This window comes from Chamaea fasciata, unplaced genomic scaffold, assembly GCF_029207755.1.
Source record: "Chamaea fasciata isolate MVZ Bird 193981 ecotype frontalis unplaced genomic scaffold, bChaFas1.0.hap1 SCAF_10, whole genome shotgun sequence".
NCBI classification, from domain to species: Eukaryota; Metazoa; Chordata; class Aves; order Passeriformes; family Sylviidae; genus Chamaea; species Chamaea fasciata.
In genome coordinates, this window is record NW_027094095.1 from 26,676,289 (window position 1) to 26,695,171 (window position 18,883).

Below are 18,883 nucleotides of genomic sequence, written 5' to 3' on the forward strand. Positions count from 1 at the left end.
CGGCGGGCAGGGCTGGCGCTGCTGCTGCTGCTGCTGCTCCCCGGCGGCCGCCGCAGCCACCTCGCATGGTGTGTGCGGAGCGGCGGCAGCCGGAGCCTCGGCGCATGTTCGGGCAGGGCCGGGCCGGGCCGGGCCGGGCGGAGGGGCCGCCCCCGCAGGTGAGCGGCTGCGGCAGCGCCCGCCCTCCGCCGGCGGTGGGGATGCGAATGGGATGGGGTGGAACGGGATGATGCCCCGGGGTTACGGTCCCACCGCAGCGCTCGGGCGGGTCCCGGGCGTGTCGCTCCGCACCGGCGCCAAAGGCTCCGGGAACGGCCGAGAGGAGCGCGGGCATCGCTTCTGTGTGCTGGAATTGGAGTCATTAATTCCTCTCGAGGAAAAAAAAAAAAAAAAAAAAAAAAGATGAGGAAAACATAATTTATATCTCGCCAAGTTTTCAATTAGCTGCACTCTCCACCTGCTGCCAAGGCAGGGTTTGCCAGGGTGCAGCCGTCTACCCCCAGCACAGGGATCAGCGAGTTGTACCACAGTAGTAACAGCCCACAGGGCTCACACCTCAGAGGAGCCAGGTTCTGACCAAATCACATAAGTAAGTAATTAGATCTAAATAATTAAATTCTTTAATTTGCTCATTAACATAAAATTCATAAACAAAATAAATATTTACTTGCCTCTTCCATTAACTAAAACCAAACCCACTGATATTGTGAATAAAATACACAATACCGAAAAAAAGAATTGCATTACTTTGGCCATTATCTATATTATGATCGCATCGATCAGGCAGCTTCAGGGTTACGGGGATAACAGTTCCGAAGAGATTAACAAAAGAAAGGAGCCTTGTGGAAGGAAATGAACAAGGCAAAGGAAGGCAAAGGTATACACGGCCAAGGGAGTGGCAGGACAAACAGAAGGACTGGGTTGACATAAAGAAACAATGGGCACATTAACGGGAACAGTGGGTGTATAAGGTTAAAAAAAGAAAGAATTTATTAGCTGCACACCGACAATGTGGCTCGTGATGTGAGGAACAAGGGGTGGGTGGCAGGACGGGCTCACGCTCCAGTGCTCGGGGTGCAGCTGCTCCGAGAGAAGAGCCAGACATCCAACGACTGAAGGATGATTCCCTCCTCTGACACCAGCCAAGAAGTCATGATTGTCTCCACTAAATCAAACATTTTAGCTCAGTGAGGGATAGCATAAAGAGTTGTGACAAGCACCTTCCCAGAGCTATTTTGGTACCAATGCAGCCTCACGTTTTCCAGCATAAAATACCGGTTCACATACATTCCATTTTCTGAATGTATTTCATACATTCCAGCTCACAGCGTTCACAATGAAGCCAGATTTCCTGTGTGGTTCTGCACTTCAGGCCATTGTCAGTGGCCAGTCACAGCTAACTTAAAGAACATTTTTATTCATAATCATCCCAGAATATACTCTAAATTGCTTTTTACAGCTTTTAGAATTATACGTTGTAGGGACTAAGTTGAACAAGCTAAACCAGGACAAATGTCCTCCTCTGACCACAGTATTGTATGTTTGAGAACAGCTGTGCTTTTAATATGTGACAGTAAAATAAATATTTTAAGTTAAATGCATAGCATTTTAAGGAAAAACAGAGAATTTAAATATATGAGTTTAGCATTCAGCAAGTACTTTACCTGTAGTTTTCAGGATTCAGGGTCAGTGGTTTGAATCTCAACTGAGTTATTTATACAGTAAAAATTATTACTGCATGTGGGCCCAAAATGAGATTCACACTCCAAAATCCTCAGAACTGTTTGGAACTCAAGGACCCTAATTTTAAAAATGAGGGAAAATTGGCAGAGCTTCAGTAAGTATTAAAAAAAATCCCACAAGGATTTTACCTAAAAACCCACTGAGTATTTTAAAATTACTTTTTTTTTTTCTGTATAAGTGACCACACCTCTTCATCTCAGGAGAGACTGCATTCTATCAAAAACAATCCTAAAGACCCTTCTGGCTCTGAATACAAACATTTCAATGCTACATAGTCTCAACAGAATAAACAATGAATCTGGCCACAGAGGAAAATCAGTTTGTGTGCATCATGGTGAGTCTGGCACATGCAAACCTGAGACAGCTGACAATTTGCAGACAGTGTTACAGGATCTCTAACCAGGACAGACCTCTGAAGCCAAAGGTAAGAATTTCTCCCTGTATTACCAGCAAACTAAACCCTCAAATATCTTGTTTAGAACAGCACTTCTGTTAAATTCTTAATTTATTTCCAGTTATTTGTATAGTCCTGTATAGGACTGCAATTGGCTGTTTATACCGACAGAGAAAACACCTCATAACATCACTCCTATCTACAGGATACAAAAGTAAAATGGGATAAAATTCTTTTTACTCTGCACAAGGTTGTCTTTCCAGTTTAGAGCAGTTATGTAACAACTATGAGCCCTGTTATCACTTACAGAACAGGAAATTGGCTTAGCATTAAGTGGTTTGTCCATACTCACTTATTAAATCAGCAAGAGATAACAAGAAACAACATCCTGACCTCTTGAACACATACCCAAACAATGCAGCATTTCCCCCTCTATCAGCAGACCACCTGCTCTAAAAACTAATGCTCTTAGTTTTCAGTTAAAATCTAGGGTCCAGACAGCTCCAGATGTCTCCATTTTAGCACTACAGGAATTCTGAAGTATTCTGAGCAAGGAATGGGAATGCAGCTGGTGTTATTTATGTATGTTTTGCTATTCATGTTTCTTTAACAAGCTTGTGGATGAAAATGACTTCTGTTTTAGGATATTACTGACTGATGGCTTGTCAGCTGATGAATTGCAAGTTCCTTCCCACCATTTTTGGGGTAACATTATGCTGTCTTCCCTCCCTTCCTCTTCTGTGCCTTTCCTAATTTAAGCCTCAGAGGTCCCTGCAAACACAACTCTGCAGAGAATTCAAGAGTTCAGTAACATTCACACGGGAAACTAAACTGCACTCTACCTACCAAAAAAGATCAAAAAAGATCTTTCATTAGGGAAAATCACTGTCCTCTTCCTTCTTATAAGAAAAAAATGGATGCATCTGAAACCAATCTTCATGCTCATACTAGTTTACAATGGAATTAAATTCAAGAGTATTCACTGACATGATACAGAATTCCGTAACAAGAAAACACAGAACATTAGTTGCCAACATTCTGAACGAATATGTTACTTTCTCAATCTTACTCTCCGTTATCTAAGTCCAGTATCATCTAAATTACCATTCTGTCAGCACTGCAAAAACAAAAACATGAGGCTGCACACCCATGCACACAACGACTTCGAAGATTCAGGCTAAAGAACAAACATTAAACACTCCAATACTGAAGACATAAATTTGCTAAATACTCAAATTCTGAAACAGCCAATTTAAACTTACGTAGGTAAATGAAACTGTTGAGAAGTTACTGGGGAAATAGCAGAAGGCAACACAATTCTGCCAGGGGACTCTATTTCTGTGAAGGTTCCCCTTGGCAGGTGTGGCAGGTGGCAAAGGCCACAGATACCAGATTACAGTCAGGACACCTCACACCACATTACATTCACACAATGCTTTACATCTCACAGCACCCTCTTGAAAAAACAGGCAAACAGTTCACATTTATGTACTTAAACTTTATTTCTTCATAATTACAGGCTATTGTTAGAATTTTTAAACAAAAGGGAAGTCTATAAATAGAGGCTAATCCCACCTGAACAAGTTGTTTAAAAAAAAAAAACCAAACAAAAACCAACAGTTAAAACTTCATAAAGTAATGCCATTTAGCTCACAGCAGTGGTTTGTTGGTAGTCTGAGTAAAAGTCCTATAGTCAGAGTCAGTAACATGAAATGTAACATCAAATGACTCAAAACTTTAAATTCCATAAAGGAAAGCAGGAATATATATATAATATATACATATAATATTGTGTTGGTCCACTGAGTATACATTTTTAACAAAAGATAAGAAACTATGTAATCCAGTTAAGCATATGATTTGCAAGATTAGTGTACACTCATTACAAAGATGTATAAGATAAGTTATAACTACTCAATACTTGCAAAAAATCCTTTTGAGCAGGTGTTTAAATGCTCATCTCCCAGTGCAAAAGAAAAACCATCCCAGTCAGGTTACTCATTTTTTTTCCTGAAAAATTGAAAACCTTCAAACTCATGCAACAGCAGCATTGACAGGTAATGGGAAGAGCTTAAATATACTGAAGCATGGCTGAGTTCTCCCCCTTTGCCCCAGTGCTGTGTGTTCAAACACTTCAATTTCCTCAAAAGAAATACCACAGGTTAAAAGTGCAAGAAAAAAAAAAACCCTTCTAGATGTTTATGCTGCTGCCATCCATTTTTCTTAGATAGGGCACAAGATTATTCTTTTTGGAATTACTTTAATGAAACTGATTTTCCAAATAGAATTAATTCAAAATGAACAATAAGTTATTTTCATTAAGTTATTTTCATTAACATTCTATCAATCCTACTCTGACTCAGTGACCATTCAGAAATCATTCAGTTTAAGGTGCAACTATCAGTTGGCATTCAATAAATTACATATACAGAAAATGACCGTGGTTAAAAAAATAGAAATCAGACTACCTGTTTTCTTCTTTCTATTCTCAATCCTATTTCAAATGGAACTCATTAATTTGCCAGTTCAGCTGCATATTTCACAGGCAAAAGTGGCTCAAATAGCAGTGGGGTCTCACAATTTGACAGTCACCTTAGCCAACAGCAAATGCACATAAATTTTCAGCTTAATTGCTTTATAAAACAAAGTAACAGGTCTTAAAACCTATGATCATGCAGGAAAAGCAATGAAGGTTTCAGAAAGACATACTCTTTCTGATGGAGACTCCACGAAGATTATGTTAAATCCAACATAAAATCTTCAACGAGGAGAAAAAGAATCTCTATGCTTACATATAAAATAAAGCACTCCACAACTCTTGGCATTACTAAAACCTGTTCAGAAGGATAAAAGGTTTCCAGTGACTAACTGCTTGATGGGAGACAGTCAGCCATGACAGAATAATTGCTGTGTTCACTTTATGCTCAATTACCAACTGCTGATAGATTACAGTCAAACCCCAATCTCTCTATCTGCATTTTAAACTGATTTGCTTTCAGCTGGGAAAAGTACTTTGCTCTCCTGAAAACTTGAGAGAAATTGAATGCTAAACTTACCAATTATTAAAACAATAACCAAAAGGATTGAATTTAGCAGAAACATTCACATCACTTTCAGAAATTTCAAACCTTTCATAGTTTCTTGTATATATGCATTTTCTGATTAACATTTAAATAGGTTAGGTACTTAGGAAAAGGGACAAAACAGTTTACATCAGATAAAATCTTATTCTAAACTTCATGCTTCTGATATTTCAGATTTACTGAGTGCAATAGCCAGTTCCAAGTCTTCTTGCTCTTGCTGTTTTAGTCTTGCCAATCTTTCTTTTTCTTCTCTCTCACTTTCTCTCTTAGCCCATTCAATCATGTCTTCCTCAGTGGAATACTGCATGTTTAAAAGACAAAAAAACCCCCAGATTAATAATACAGTGATTATTACTATTATTACAGTCCAAACACTCAGTTTAAGGGACAATTAGTTTTTCAATAATTGTACAGATTCTAGTCTTCAAATATTACTTGTTTTGTAGTTGTAATAGACTAAATTGGCTTAGTCTAAGGTTTAACTACTAAGAAGTGCACTGAAGCCATCAAACTGATGTATTTTAATGAAATATGCCATGTTTCAAATTTCAGTACTAAGTTTCAAAAACTTAAGTTTTCAAAAACTGAGCAGAAAGTGCTAAAATTTAAATACAGTTTTATTTTGGATAAATACCAGTCTATACAAGAAAAACTTGGAATAAATCAGGAGAACATTTTGCAAAGCACACTCCTATTCACACTGTAGGCCATCCTGATTTATCCTGCTTTCATTAGGGATGACTTTTCCAGGTGAAAATGACTGCAAAAATTTAGCTGTAGACTGACTGTTTCTGAATGTGTAGATGAAAAATTTTGCTGCCAAGAAGCCACAAAATAATAAGGGTAACTGTAGAGTTAGAAGGCTGGTAGTAATACAGAGAAAGGTCAGCATGATATGAGAGGGGAAAAAAAGAACAGATTATTTCCATGTATGTTGATGAGAACCGACTGTGGTACAATGATTATAAATCAGACACAGCTAAGGGTGTTATCTTAAATAAAATACAAAAGATAATGCTAAAGTTTCTTCCTAGTAAACACGCAGAAAAATTCAGAGGTAGGTGAAGCCCCTGTCCTCATGGATGTCCCAGCATTAACTGAAAGGGCTGGAGGTTAGAGACTCCAGGTCTCTGCTTTGAGCTGCTTCTTTGGGAAATAAAAGCAGAAACACCTGAGTTTTCTCCATAGTGCACTCAGTATTTTCAGTAATTGCAGCTGGAAAAGAATACTATTTCCTTCATAAAGATAATAAACATTTTTGCCACTCCTCCAAACTGGCTTCTCAGTCCCCCTAACTACTACCATGGATGGATAACCACATTTCAGAAGTTACCATGCTCCAAGACACACCAACCAGAGCAAGTCTACTTTGAGAGCCTGACAATCCTTAGTTTACTTCAATCAAGCATGTAGTTTATTAGGCCTAAACAGGAAAAGAGCAGTATGGTCAAGATACTGTAAATGCAAATCGCATTTAACAGGTATCAGGCTTGAAAGTGAGATGATGCCTTTCAAAACTTCTACTTGCAAAAGCTCAAAAGAAAAAAAAATATATAGGCATGCACAAACCTTTAGATTTGCTTCTACTGCTTGGACACCACGACTTCTATGAAATGAATTCTGGTTATAAAGAGACACTTACTATTTTACTTCATTGTGCGTACGTCTGGAATTTACTAACCATTCAAAATTCATCAGATTATATTTCATTAACATACACTGTTATGAGGCTGTTGATCAGTATTTCAGTACATTAAATTTATGACCAAACAGTTCAGTGACAGTTAAATTAAGGTCACATTTTGGTTTATTTTCAATTGGATAGTTAATAGTGCGCTTGTTATAGATTTGTAATTTAAATCTGCTGCACACATTGCTAAAATGGATAATTCCTAGAACACAGATATTTTTTAAATCCTCTCCTCTAAGAGCTAGGAGGCCTCCATGAAAAAAAGGCATAAAACCAATGCAATTTAAACATTAACTACAACATTTTGCAGCATTTTGGTTTAGGACAGCCTCAGCTGTAAAGTAAATGTAAACACTGTTTTAACTGGAAGCAATATCCCTTTTGTACATGGGATATGTTCCAATAATTGAAATTAGACTGAAGACTTCAGTGTGAACATTTCAAAGCTGCTGTTATACTGAAACAAATGTAAAAAGTGTTTACTCACAGTACTGAAGTTTGCAAAATTGTTGGGGTCAGCCTCTTTACTGATGCTGGTGGGAGCAAATGGATCACAGAATAGATCTGCTTCTTGTTCTTTGGGAATGTCTGGGGTGGGGAAAGGCTGAAATGGATCGCTCGACTTAAAGGAATCTGAAGAGTCTATTTGATTGATAGGTCTTTTCCCTTAGATCAAAATGAATTTAAAATGAATTTCAGATAGCAGGTAATAACATGCCAAAACTAGTAAAAAAAAACCCATTCAAAAGCTACTTGGAATGCAACCTCTTCCCACAAGCTAGTGGAGCTGCAGTTTCAGAGGAAGGGTTGCCAATTTAAAAAATTAGGGTACAGCCCACACTTTCTGAAAGGGTAATCGGGTAAAAAGGAACACATGTATGTTAATGAGTCAGGAACACAGTTTTATACAAATTAACTATTTTTGAAAGAGACTTTCTAACAGTTTTGAGCACCTATTCTCTTGGCACAGGATTGTTTCCAGGTTATCAACTGTATTTGATCATTCCAGCAAGGCTCTTTTATTATTTCTTTGGCTCAAGTTACACAATTTTATTTGGGGAGCAGAAATACATTACATTTGTAAGTTTTCAAAACACCATGTCCTCTCCTTGTGCTAAGACCAGGAATTTCTGCAGTTTAAAACAAGGAGTATGATAACATGCAATCACAGGCTGAGCTGTTTTGTCAATTCTTGCCTAAGTAGCTGCAAATAAACAGAATCAGGGACAAACCCCCACTTATTTTGCTGAGTTTTTTCCAGCTTAACCCCAGGCAACTTTCAACACTGTTGAGGACATCAACCCAAATACTTCCAAGAATAGCTGAGCTGAATTTCATCCCACCACTCCCTCTGTATGTTACTGTTTACACAAGAGGTTTCAGTGCAGTTTCTTGAATTCTACTACCAGGTTCCGCAAGAGGTTCCACACTTACAGTGGTTGTATTTTAAAACTTGCTTCTATTTCCATTTCAGATTAAAACTACAGAATTGATCAAAGGTGCTTATTATTTCACTATTGAAAATTAGTCTAAAATTACTTCTTAAGAGCAAAAGAGATTCTCCTCTGGCAATGATTTAGAGAACAGCCCCTGGGAAACATATGATTTACCTAGACACTTCCCAGATAACCCTGCCATCTCTCTCACTGATGATATTCTATCTATGTGTCACTGATGATATTGTGCTGTCCCATCCCTGGAAGTTTCAAGGCCAGGCTGGATGGGACTTTGAGCAACCTGCTCTAGTGAAAGTGTCCCTGCCAGTGGGGACACTGAATGATCTTTAAGGTCCCTTCCAACCCAAACCATTCTGTGATTCTACAATTCTGTTACTTGCAAATAATGCCTGCCTGTTTCTTGAAAAATGTAGGAGAAGCATCTCCAAATGACAACGAGGGAATTTTATTTCTGCATGGGAAGGGTTAATAATTGTAAGAATATAAAATACACAATCACCAGATCTTCCCCAAAATCAAGAAATGAGGGTGTTTATCAGTATCTAGAGAAGTAACAGCCCTTCTACACACTTTCCAATAGAGAGAATTAAAAGAAAGATTTTTGGGTATTTCTTTGAAAAAGCATTCCATAGTTTCAAATCAGATCAAGGAAGTAATTAAAAATAATTACATTTAAGTACCTCAGATTTTATTTCCATTAGGAAAACAATTAATTGGGAATGGTTATCAAGATGACCACATTTTTAACTGTGCATATCAAAACCACCTATTTTTTTCCAATCATCTGTTGCTAAGGATGCTGCTGTTCCACCCCTGGAAGCTTGCCTTCCAAAAGTGCACCACGTCCCAGCCACTCCCATACAGTCAAGTCAGAAATCCGTTTTATGTTTAAATAACGACCAACATCAAACATGTAAATTATCATCACTTGCCATGTCAGCTTTTTTAATGTTATTTACAATGGAAATGATTACTTGCAAGGCATTAGCATGAACCAGCTCTCACACCAACGTTAGAAACTAAACAGCTGAGTTTAAACTTCAGTATGAGCACTCCTGTATCTACTGTGTTCCCCTTCTTTTGAGGACAAGATGAATACACGTTTAAGTTTCATGCCACAGTTTCTCAAAACACCTTAAGACTCATCCATATAGTGTTAACAGGGAAACAAATGACACAATAGAGTTTTTAAAGACAATGAAACAGAGGACAGAATTTTTTAAAGGAATACTGGAAATGTATTTTCCTATGTTCGCAAATACAAATTGAGAGTGAGGAGTCTGTTGTAATATGGTCTTGTTGCAGCCATAAGGAGGTGTTTTTATGCATGATAATCATGGCCTTTTCTGGAAAGCAGAGTGGTTTGTGCCATGGAACATCCCAGAAACTTCTCTATCAATGAGGAGAAAACAGCCCAGGAAACTTGGGTTTATTATTGTTACTGCTAAAAACCTCTGGCAAGGCCACCTAGAGAAAGTTAACCTGAAAACCTAAGCAGTTCTTTAACCCTATTTAATTCATTTTGCATTAAACCCAACTGTGTTTGCAATGTATAAAAGCACATTAAATTCTCACTTAATGCATAATTTAATTCAAGATTCACAGTGTAGCACATTAGCAACCATTTATTTTGCAGCTATGCTGTGTTCTTGCATACATTTGTAACAAGTCTTTTTTCCTGTTTTCTAAATCTTTTGTCTCTTCAGACTGATCCCAAACACCATGCAAAACTTAACTCTGAGGAAACGACCAACAGATCAGGAATGGACTTGTTTCACATCTTGCTCATTTATTTTAAATTCAGGGCCTTTACCCTCCCCTCATAATTCCTGTCCCTCTGCCAACATGAAGCAGCTGATTGTTACCACATCTCAGTGTCAGCTCTTACCAGGTGGTGGTGGACAGGGCCTGGTGGGAGTTCCTGTCTTAGGGGGCAGTGCAGGAGGAACATCCTCATTTTTAGCTGGTGGTTCCTCAAATAAGTTTTTAGTTATGGTGACACTGCTGACAGAGCCTGACGTGGAAGAGCTAAAGGGATCCTCATTGTTGGCCTTCAACAAAGAAAACAGCAACACACACATTTTCAGTGCAGAGCTACCAGACATTCTCTTCAATAATACAGTATTAAATCAGAACTGAAAGTTTGGACTAAGACTCAAGAAAAGACTGTAGTTTGTTTTTACACATATCCCCACACTCCAGAAGATTGAACAGGAAGAAAAATCAGGAATGGCTACTGTGTACAGCACTATAAAGTTGAAAGCAGTTAAACATGTAACAGTAATACTTTTGCTGCTACACTGAGCAAATTTAAAAATAAATAAATAAATAATAGCGTCACTGGAAATAGAGAGAAAATACTCATCAAGCCAAAAAAGATTACATTGCAATCTTCACAGAATTGCAGGACAGCATGCTATCAAGACCTCTTTTTCAAGCGAGTTAGCCATTATGAATATTTAGTAGTGGCAAGACTGTAATGAAACTGAGTAAGCTTGGTTTTGTCACTGCAGTTTCATGCATTTTCTGTGAGTAGCAGCAGCTTCTTATTACCTTCGACAGCGTGCTGAAGTCAGCAAAACCACCTTCAAAGGATTCGCTTCCAAACAGGGAGGCAAAGGGGTCTGTAGCTAAACACACACAAATCAAGCAAAGAATAAGATTAAAAGTTAAATATAAAAGACTGACAAAATAAAATTCCCACCACTATTATTACTAAATAGCTACTATTACGTATTTTCCAACATAAACTAATTCAAGTGAGTACTTTATGAGGTGAGTGCTTCAAGTAATTAAGTAGCTTTTTCAAAAACTCTAAGTGTCAACTTCCAATTAAAAATAATAAATCTCCTGAACAGGAAGTAATTTAAAAGAAATACTGGTATGTTTTCCTACATTAAAAAAGTTAAATTCCACTGAAAGTATCAAATAACCATACTACTGGAAATGTTCTACTGAGATACATGTATGTATACACACAGAGGTGGTTTTTTGTGTGCATACACCCATAAATATACATATAGAGACATATATATATTTATGTCTATACATATATGAACATGAACCAGAGCTCTTTTCTGACTATAGACCCATTTGTGGAATCAAGTACCCGAACATCCTATCATCCCAGTCTAATACAACAGTGCCTTTTCATTCTCATGTGCCTAAAGTATGTGAAGAATGCTACTGTACTGTAGAGCAGGAAGTGCTAGACTCACTTCTGCATCTCTAAAAACACCTTTTTCCCCCCTAGAATTAAAATGAACAGGTTTGCAATAGAAAATCACACATGGATTCCTGTTTAGGATTATCACTGGTCAGTGCAGTTCAGGAAAATAGGAGTTTAGAGCCTTCCCTAAAACATCCTTAGCCCTCAGATGAGAGAGGGTCACAGGAGGAGCAATGGAGTTAGTCCATTTCACATCCACTCTGGTGGTGCAGAGCCATCCTGATGTTACGTAGAAAGTAACATGAAATCTCTGAAAACAACTCTAATGGGAAGCAGTACAAACCATCCACACAGTCCAAACACAGATCAGGATATTGTCCCAGTTTTAGAAAAACAGAGGAACAGTTTTTGTGGAACCAGTCTTCAGTGATACACACTACAGATAGAATCAATTTTGGTTTATAAATTTCCCCCCCAAAAACAGGTACCTTATGTCACACTTTATAGGAAAATTCAGAAAACATGGGAAATCCCTATAATGCTCTGTTGCAAATTCAGTTAAAAGACTAGAAACAAAAGCAAGTAAAAGCAAAAATAAAACCCAAGAAGCTTGGTATGTACAATCTACTTTTACCTAGATCATTTGATGTAGTAACAGTGGTTCCACCAGGAGCAAAAGGGTCATTCTTCTTTGATATCTCTGTCTAAAATAAAAAATTCCTTTGGAGGGAAATTTGTTTTTCACCTTAAAAGAATCTTCAATCTAAGAATACAGTCACCATTTAATTTAGTTTAGAAGTTTTAAGATAACACATTCTGGAAATAGCTTTTATCAGCATCAGCAAACAAGTCTGTTAATAGAAACTCTTCCTCTCTGTTTTGACTGATACTTTGAAAGGATGGGAAAAAAAGGTAAAATATGTACAACACACTTGGTAACAGCTAATGCAACAGACAAGAATATCTACCACTCATTTTGGTCTCAGATTTCTACAACAGAGCCATCTTCATGAAGATCTAAGATTTCAACACTCCAGAGATGTGTGGTAAAGCATTTAGGATGAACGCATAACTTTAGTTCTGAAGTACAGATCTCAGGAATCCACTGCTAATCCCACACCACAGCTCTGACCTCCCTTTTATTTTCTTCCTTTGGACTGTAATAAGACCAAGAATTGGTTACATTAGAACGTCAAGACTCTGAAAAGGATAGTGTGCCAAGTGTTACAGATTGTAGAAATCTAATTTTTAAGGCTGGAGGCGTAGGCTGTGCTGTGTAGTATGACCTTGAGATCTGCACAATGTGCACACCACAGGGAAGGGCAGGACCACCACTGTCAGGTGCAGTGATTTCTCACTCTTGGCTGCTGTGGGTGCACCTCAGGCACACTCTGCAGCCACTTAACTTGCGTCTTAATCCACATGTATCTGAGTTTTATATATGTCTATGCATGTTTTATGCACACACAAAGCTAGATGTGAGGCATGAACAGGAACAGCACTGAAAAGGAAAGGAGATGGCAAAAGAATGGAGACAAAGTTAATGGCATGAAGAATTTCAGCTGCTTAAATTGTCTATCAGCTTTAAATATTACATTTCCAACAAGCTCTAGTCTACCCAGAAAGAGTTTTATGCTCAACTCTTCCTTATTAAAAGCTCAAGACTATTAAAAAACTGCTCATTTACAATGCAGCTCAAAGTTAGACTGAAGTACACTAGAAAGAGGTACATTCAGTAGGCACCTCCACATAACGAGAGACCTTTGGTGATTCTTACCAAAAAAACCCCAAACCACACCAAAACTTGAGCATACACCCATAGAATAATCTGACTTTTCTGAGGGGACATCCCATACACCACATCAGATTTCAGATAGAACACAGCACATAGTTCTTGATCCTATAGCATGTGGAGGCAAAAATCAAGTGTCTGAACATAACCTGGTGAGGTTGATCCTGGGTTTCTTTCCATTTATTACGTTCCACCAACTAATAGAGCTGTTGGACAGTTCTAAAGCTCTCCAACAACAGAGCTTAATTCATTGTTAAATAATGACAGAGCTTAATTCATTACTGTCAAATGCTCTTAGCTGTGGAGCAATGAAGATCCACAATGAAACACTTTAAAAACGTTTTTATTTTTACTTCTATTTCATCTGTGACTATTTCTAGAAAATAGGACACAAAAGGACAAGACAGAGCCAGGGGATCAGAGGTAGCCTTTATATGATTTCTGAATATCAATTTTTAAAAGCATCTCTAAATGTACAAAACAGGTTATGTTGTCCAAATCACACAGAGAAAGCAGTAAAAGGTATGACACCAAACTTACTGTGGTATTATTACTGTTGTTTGCAGAACTAAATGGATCAGTGCCAGCAGCCACAAAAGGGTCGGTGGAGGATTGTTTGAAGAAAGAGTCAGCTGCAAAAGGGTCTGAGCCTTTGAAGGGATCACCACCAAAGGGATCTGGAAAGTAAACACATCCCTAATATTTCTGCTCGCTTTGTTTCGCTGATATCCTAAAAACTAAACAATGTATCACCTTTTTTCATACTGCTACGAAGTGACACATTTAAGACCAAGGACCTTTGAAGTACGAAAATCTCCTGTGAATAATATGTATTCCCTGATTTAAAACATCAGACAAGTCAAGGGTTTCTGCACATCATGAAAACAGCAGTTCCAGGATCATCTCAGCATATAGGTTCTCTAACCAAGTCCCTAAAAATGAAGCATTTTACAGAACCTATTGTTTCTAAGAACTCTCCTGCACTCCCCAACCCCTACTGATGCTTCTCATTTGGCACTTGGTGCTCAACCCTATTTTACTATTGCTTTCCCACTGGTTATTTGGCTTTTTGCCACCAGTAACTCCACTCAGGACCAAGCAAACAATGAAGTGACATTGCCTATACAGTCAATCTAAATAGAGACTTCCCACTTTTTCAATACTCGATTCTAAAGGAAGTTGGTGTTTTAAGAGCCTTTCAAAGAGCACAGTCCTACTACATTGCAAATAAAACAGGCAGCAAGTGTTTGGGGCCCTCTGTCCATCACCTTCACACACTTAAATCCCAACTAAGGAACTTCAACAAGAGCAAACTTCACTGGCAGTGGACTTCTCCGAAAAGCTTTAACACAAGTGGCCAGCTGCTAATGTCACGTACCATATAATGACTTTTTGTGGCATTTTCACCTCTTTTTTCCTCTGAAAGTGGTGACAATTTTTCCCAATAGCAAGAACTGTTTAGAAAAACAAACACATTACAAGTTATAAAGTTACTTACCAATTTTTCCAAAAGGGTCATCTTTGAAGGGATCATCTGTTCAAAAGAAAGGAAATATTCATTAACTGCTTATTACCATCACAAAACAGACACAAAAGCAGCCATCTCCAAGCTGCATTTCTGCTGGTTGTTGTCCACAAACTCCCACATTCTGCAGTATCACCACTGCATAATCCAGGCCAGCTACTGAGATGAGTCCCAGTTTTGTTTAATTGTCACAGACACTGTGGATGGTAGCTCTTAAATGTTCACTTCAGAACTGCATGCATGATCCTAGTTCATTTCTGCTTTCTCATGTACATCTGAGACACATATCCTGTCTCTCAGCTGTGGGTATCTACCCTTGAATATAGTAAGTGCTCAAAGCCCAAAAGTTTGGTTCTTAACAGACAGTCCTTTTCTCATCTGAAAGAAAGGCCTGGTCATGTGCTGTAAGACCACTTCAATATAAACAAAAATCAAGCAGTATCTACACAGAAACATTCAAGCTGTTTTAAATTAGTTGAATTTATTCATTAAAAATATTCAATCTGCACTGACGTTCTTTCAGAAGCCAAGTGATCTGAAACAAATTTATCTTATTTTCCTTTTGAAGCAATACAAGCTAAATTGATCAGACCATGTTGATCTGAAAGTGTGTAAAATCGTATTAATGTGGTTGAAAACATCTGCTTCAGCAGTTAATTCACATTAACTCCCCTTCCCCAGCTGGCTCCATATAGGCAGATCATTCCTTCCATAAAAAAATAAGAGCAGAGCAACATCATTCCTCAATGGCAAGTTCTTAAAATAAAGCCCAGCACTTCCCCAAGAGGAACAGATGGTGCAGTTCCACATTACCTTGCTCTGAGAGCCAAACTCACCAGAAGTAGGCCACAGCCATTCATTCTGAACCACCCACATCCTCCCCACAGCACAGCCCAGAGAACCCTCCACTGACCTCTTTGTGCATTGGGGCTGTCAATCAGATTAGTGACACCTTCCCACACACCTTTACAGCCAAAATGCCACCAGGGCACAGGCAGGGAGGGGATGGGGGAGAGAAGTCCTCAGGAAGAGCAGTGAGGGGAAGCAGCAATTTTCAGAGCTCATTAGGAAGTCCAGATCAAGGAAGGAGAAACACCCCAGAACTCTCATTTCTATCACTTCTATCACTGTAGTGCTATTGGCTCCACACTCCTGTCACTCACACATCTTCAGATTTATTCTATAAAGAGCAGTCTCAAAGTGAAGATGAGTCTGATGTATTCACACAAGACCTGTTTCTGCAAATCTGCACTTAGAAATGTTTACTTACTGCCAACAAAAGGGTCAGACTGGAAGAACTCTAAGCTGGCTTCAGAAACTAGATCAGGCAATGGATGAGATTCAGCATCAAATGGATCTTCCTGGGCAATTCAGATGGAGAGAAATGTATTAAATTTTTAAGACTTGCAAGGATGGAAAACACTTATGTCGTCTCCTGTTACCATTCAGTGGTTTCTTAAAGCTTAAAGCAAAGAGACAGCTGGAATTCTATATAATTCATCAATGGGGATCCAAAATATTTTTCAACAACCTGCCTGCTACATGAGATGAAATGTTTCCAAGACATCACACTAAATAAAACCAGTAGGAAGTGACAATTATTCCTCTATTGTTGTATGACCATCCCGCAAGCCTGAAACAGTTTAACCAGGAATTTTTTTTTTTTTAACCTACTTTTTCCCCCCCCAAATCTGAACAAACTCACTTTTTTGGTAACAGTTGCAGCTGGGGTCTCTTTCTCTTCTCCAACAGAGACTGCTGTTTCAGGACTATTCCTTATCTGTACAAGGATAAAAGCAATTCACCATAAATAGTAAATACAAGGCTGCATAATAAAATTTTAAGTTTTAAACAGGATCACAGAATATACTAAAGCATACTTCAAGAGGTTCATACTTATTATAGCACATACTTTACTGCTCCATAAACCCTGTAAAAGTTTTAAAAAAATAATTCAATCATGAATCTACTGAGACATAAGGAGGAACATTTAAAGCAAGACAGTTTTAGATTTTCTGTACTCTTCCTTATTCTGCTCTCGTTGCACCAAATGGAGACAGCTGCTCTCCTTTAATGTTAATTCTGCTACTCAATTTATGATATTTTGCTTTGGAAATAAATACAGAAAAAAAATGTTACTGCTACTTTCCAGGCAAGCTAAAATTACCTCCTTTTCTGCTTATGAACTTTCAGATATGTGGAAACACAGTCCCTCAGAAAAAGACCCTGAAATTTCAGTTGTGCAAGTGTTCAAAAACATAATCAATCTTAGTACACTCTTAACTTATTCCAACTTCACAGCTGCAATGCATCGTGATCAAACAGGCAAAACACTACTCACTGGAGACACACTGTTTGTTTGTTCCTCTTCGGCTATACTTTCCCTCTCAGCATTCTCATTAAGGTTTGCAGTTTCACTGCTGCTGTTGCTAAGACTGGAATGATCCACAGTTCCATTAACAAGTGCACTATGGGGCTGAGAGTGCCAACTAAATTGGTTATTTTCCAGTTCTTTCAGCTCAAGAAGCTTTGTCTGCACCTGGAAACAGAAATAAATGTATTAGCATCAGTATGGCAGCACATGGAAGCTAGTAAATGGCCATCCCCTCCTAAATATAAGGTGGGTGAAACCTGTCTGAAAATCTTATTTTCAAAAGCAAATACAATAAAAACCTGTTCTGTCAAACAAAGGGTGAAATTTGTGAGATAAGCAGAAATTTTATTTAGCAGAAGTGCAGAGTGGTTGAAGGACACACCTTTTGCCAAGGAAGAAGACTCTGTCACTGGCAACATCAAGACTTGTTGGGATTCAAACTCAACAGAAAAGTTGAAAAGGTTTCAGGGTTTTTTTGTTTGTTTAGTTTTGCTGGGGAGTTTTGGTTAGGTTTTGGCTTTTTTTTTCTTATTCTTGTTTTGGATTGGGTTTGTGTGTGGTTTGGGCTTTTTTTTCTAGATTATGTATTTGCAATTTCCTTAAACTCGAAATTAAAAAGGCTGCTTTATCAGAATTCTCATCTTCCAAGAATGAACACTACAATTTCATTATCATCTCCCACATGACTTCTGAAGTCTACAAAAGCCAATTATATCTTCCTAAACAGACACTTATATTCATGCGTTATTATTTCAGCAATATGCTTAATCCAGTGCCTTAGAGCAAACATTTACAACCAACCTGCCAGTTATGAAGGAATTACTGGATCTGGCAGGTTATGCAAAAGAATAAACCTAGATATTCAGGTGCCTAAATCTCACTGAACTCAGCTAGGTCAGTCACCTAACAGAGTTACTGGGCTGTCAGCAAAAACACCACCAGGTGTCTTTCAAGTTAACTGACCTCAGACCAGCCATTAGATAATCTTGCCTAAAGCACCAAAGCATCTACTGTTCCTTATTTAGGAGTCGAGAGCAATAAAATCCGGAGTACTGCTATAAAACCTAGTAAAAAGAATGTCTGTAGTACAGTCAAGCATAACCACTTATATTATCGGTCTCAAAGCTGTTCATGGCAAGCACGTCTTGCCACATAAAAACACTGAAATGGTATTACCTTCTCTCCACCTGTGATGAAATGACAAAAAAATCCATTTGTTTACTTCTCAGTTTCTAAACTAAAAGCCATATTTTAAAATTATGAATGTTATAAGACTCATTAGCAAGTTACAGATGTGAATTGTGTGAAATTACCAACCGTGAAGTCAGCCATTACTAGGGCTCAAAGGAAGGCTTTTTGCCTTTTGTTTTCAACTTGGTATCAGTGTGAGTGGCTAATACGTAACACAGCTGGCAACAGGGAAGGAGAACCATGGGGAAAGGGATGCAAGCTCAGGCATCACCAAAGTAATAACAAACCACTGATTACAGAGAGAAACTGAAAGTGTACATGCAACAGCAGCCACAGGGCTCTCTGCCTCTCAAGTGTCTAATTTCAACCCAATTTCTCCTTCCATCCACCTCACTTTCCCCTTTCAACAATGCACTAAGTAAATGCTATCAGCAATTTTATACCAACTTCACATAAATCAAAAAA

At 38.3% G+C, this 18,883-nt stretch overlaps 1 protein-coding gene across 5 annotated transcripts in view; it reads right to left on the bottom strand.

Annotated features, from left to right (window-relative positions):
- Window positions 1-3,614: 3,614 nt before the first annotated feature.
- EPS15 (epidermal growth factor receptor pathway substrate 15) overlaps window positions 3,615-18,883 on the bottom strand; it is a 68,468-nt gene continuing 53,199 nt past the window's right edge. For 4 of the 5 annotated variants that reach the window (XM_066192805.1, XM_066192802.1, XM_066192803.1 and 1 more), the window contains 10 exons: window positions 17,195-17,392; window positions 16,559-16,633; window positions 16,124-16,214; window positions 14,827-14,862; window positions 13,869-14,005; window positions 12,171-12,240; window positions 10,921-10,997; window positions 10,256-10,418; window positions 7,398-7,576; window positions 3,615-5,521 (listed from right to left, as the gene is read on the bottom strand). In XM_066192805.1, coding sequence (XP_066048902.1) covers window positions 5,375-5,521; window positions 7,398-7,576; window positions 10,256-10,418; window positions 10,921-10,997; window positions 12,171-12,240; window positions 13,869-14,005; window positions 14,827-14,862; window positions 16,124-16,214; window positions 16,559-16,633; window positions 17,195-17,392 — 1,173 coding nt within the window. In that variant the 3' untranslated portion in view covers window positions 3,615-5,374. The remainder of the gene's footprint in view (window positions 5,522-7,397; window positions 7,577-10,255; window positions 10,419-10,920; window positions 10,998-12,170; window positions 12,241-13,868; window positions 14,006-14,826; window positions 14,863-16,123; window positions 16,215-16,558; window positions 16,634-17,194; window positions 17,393-18,883) is intronic. The other variant, XM_066192807.1, reaches the window with a different exon arrangement.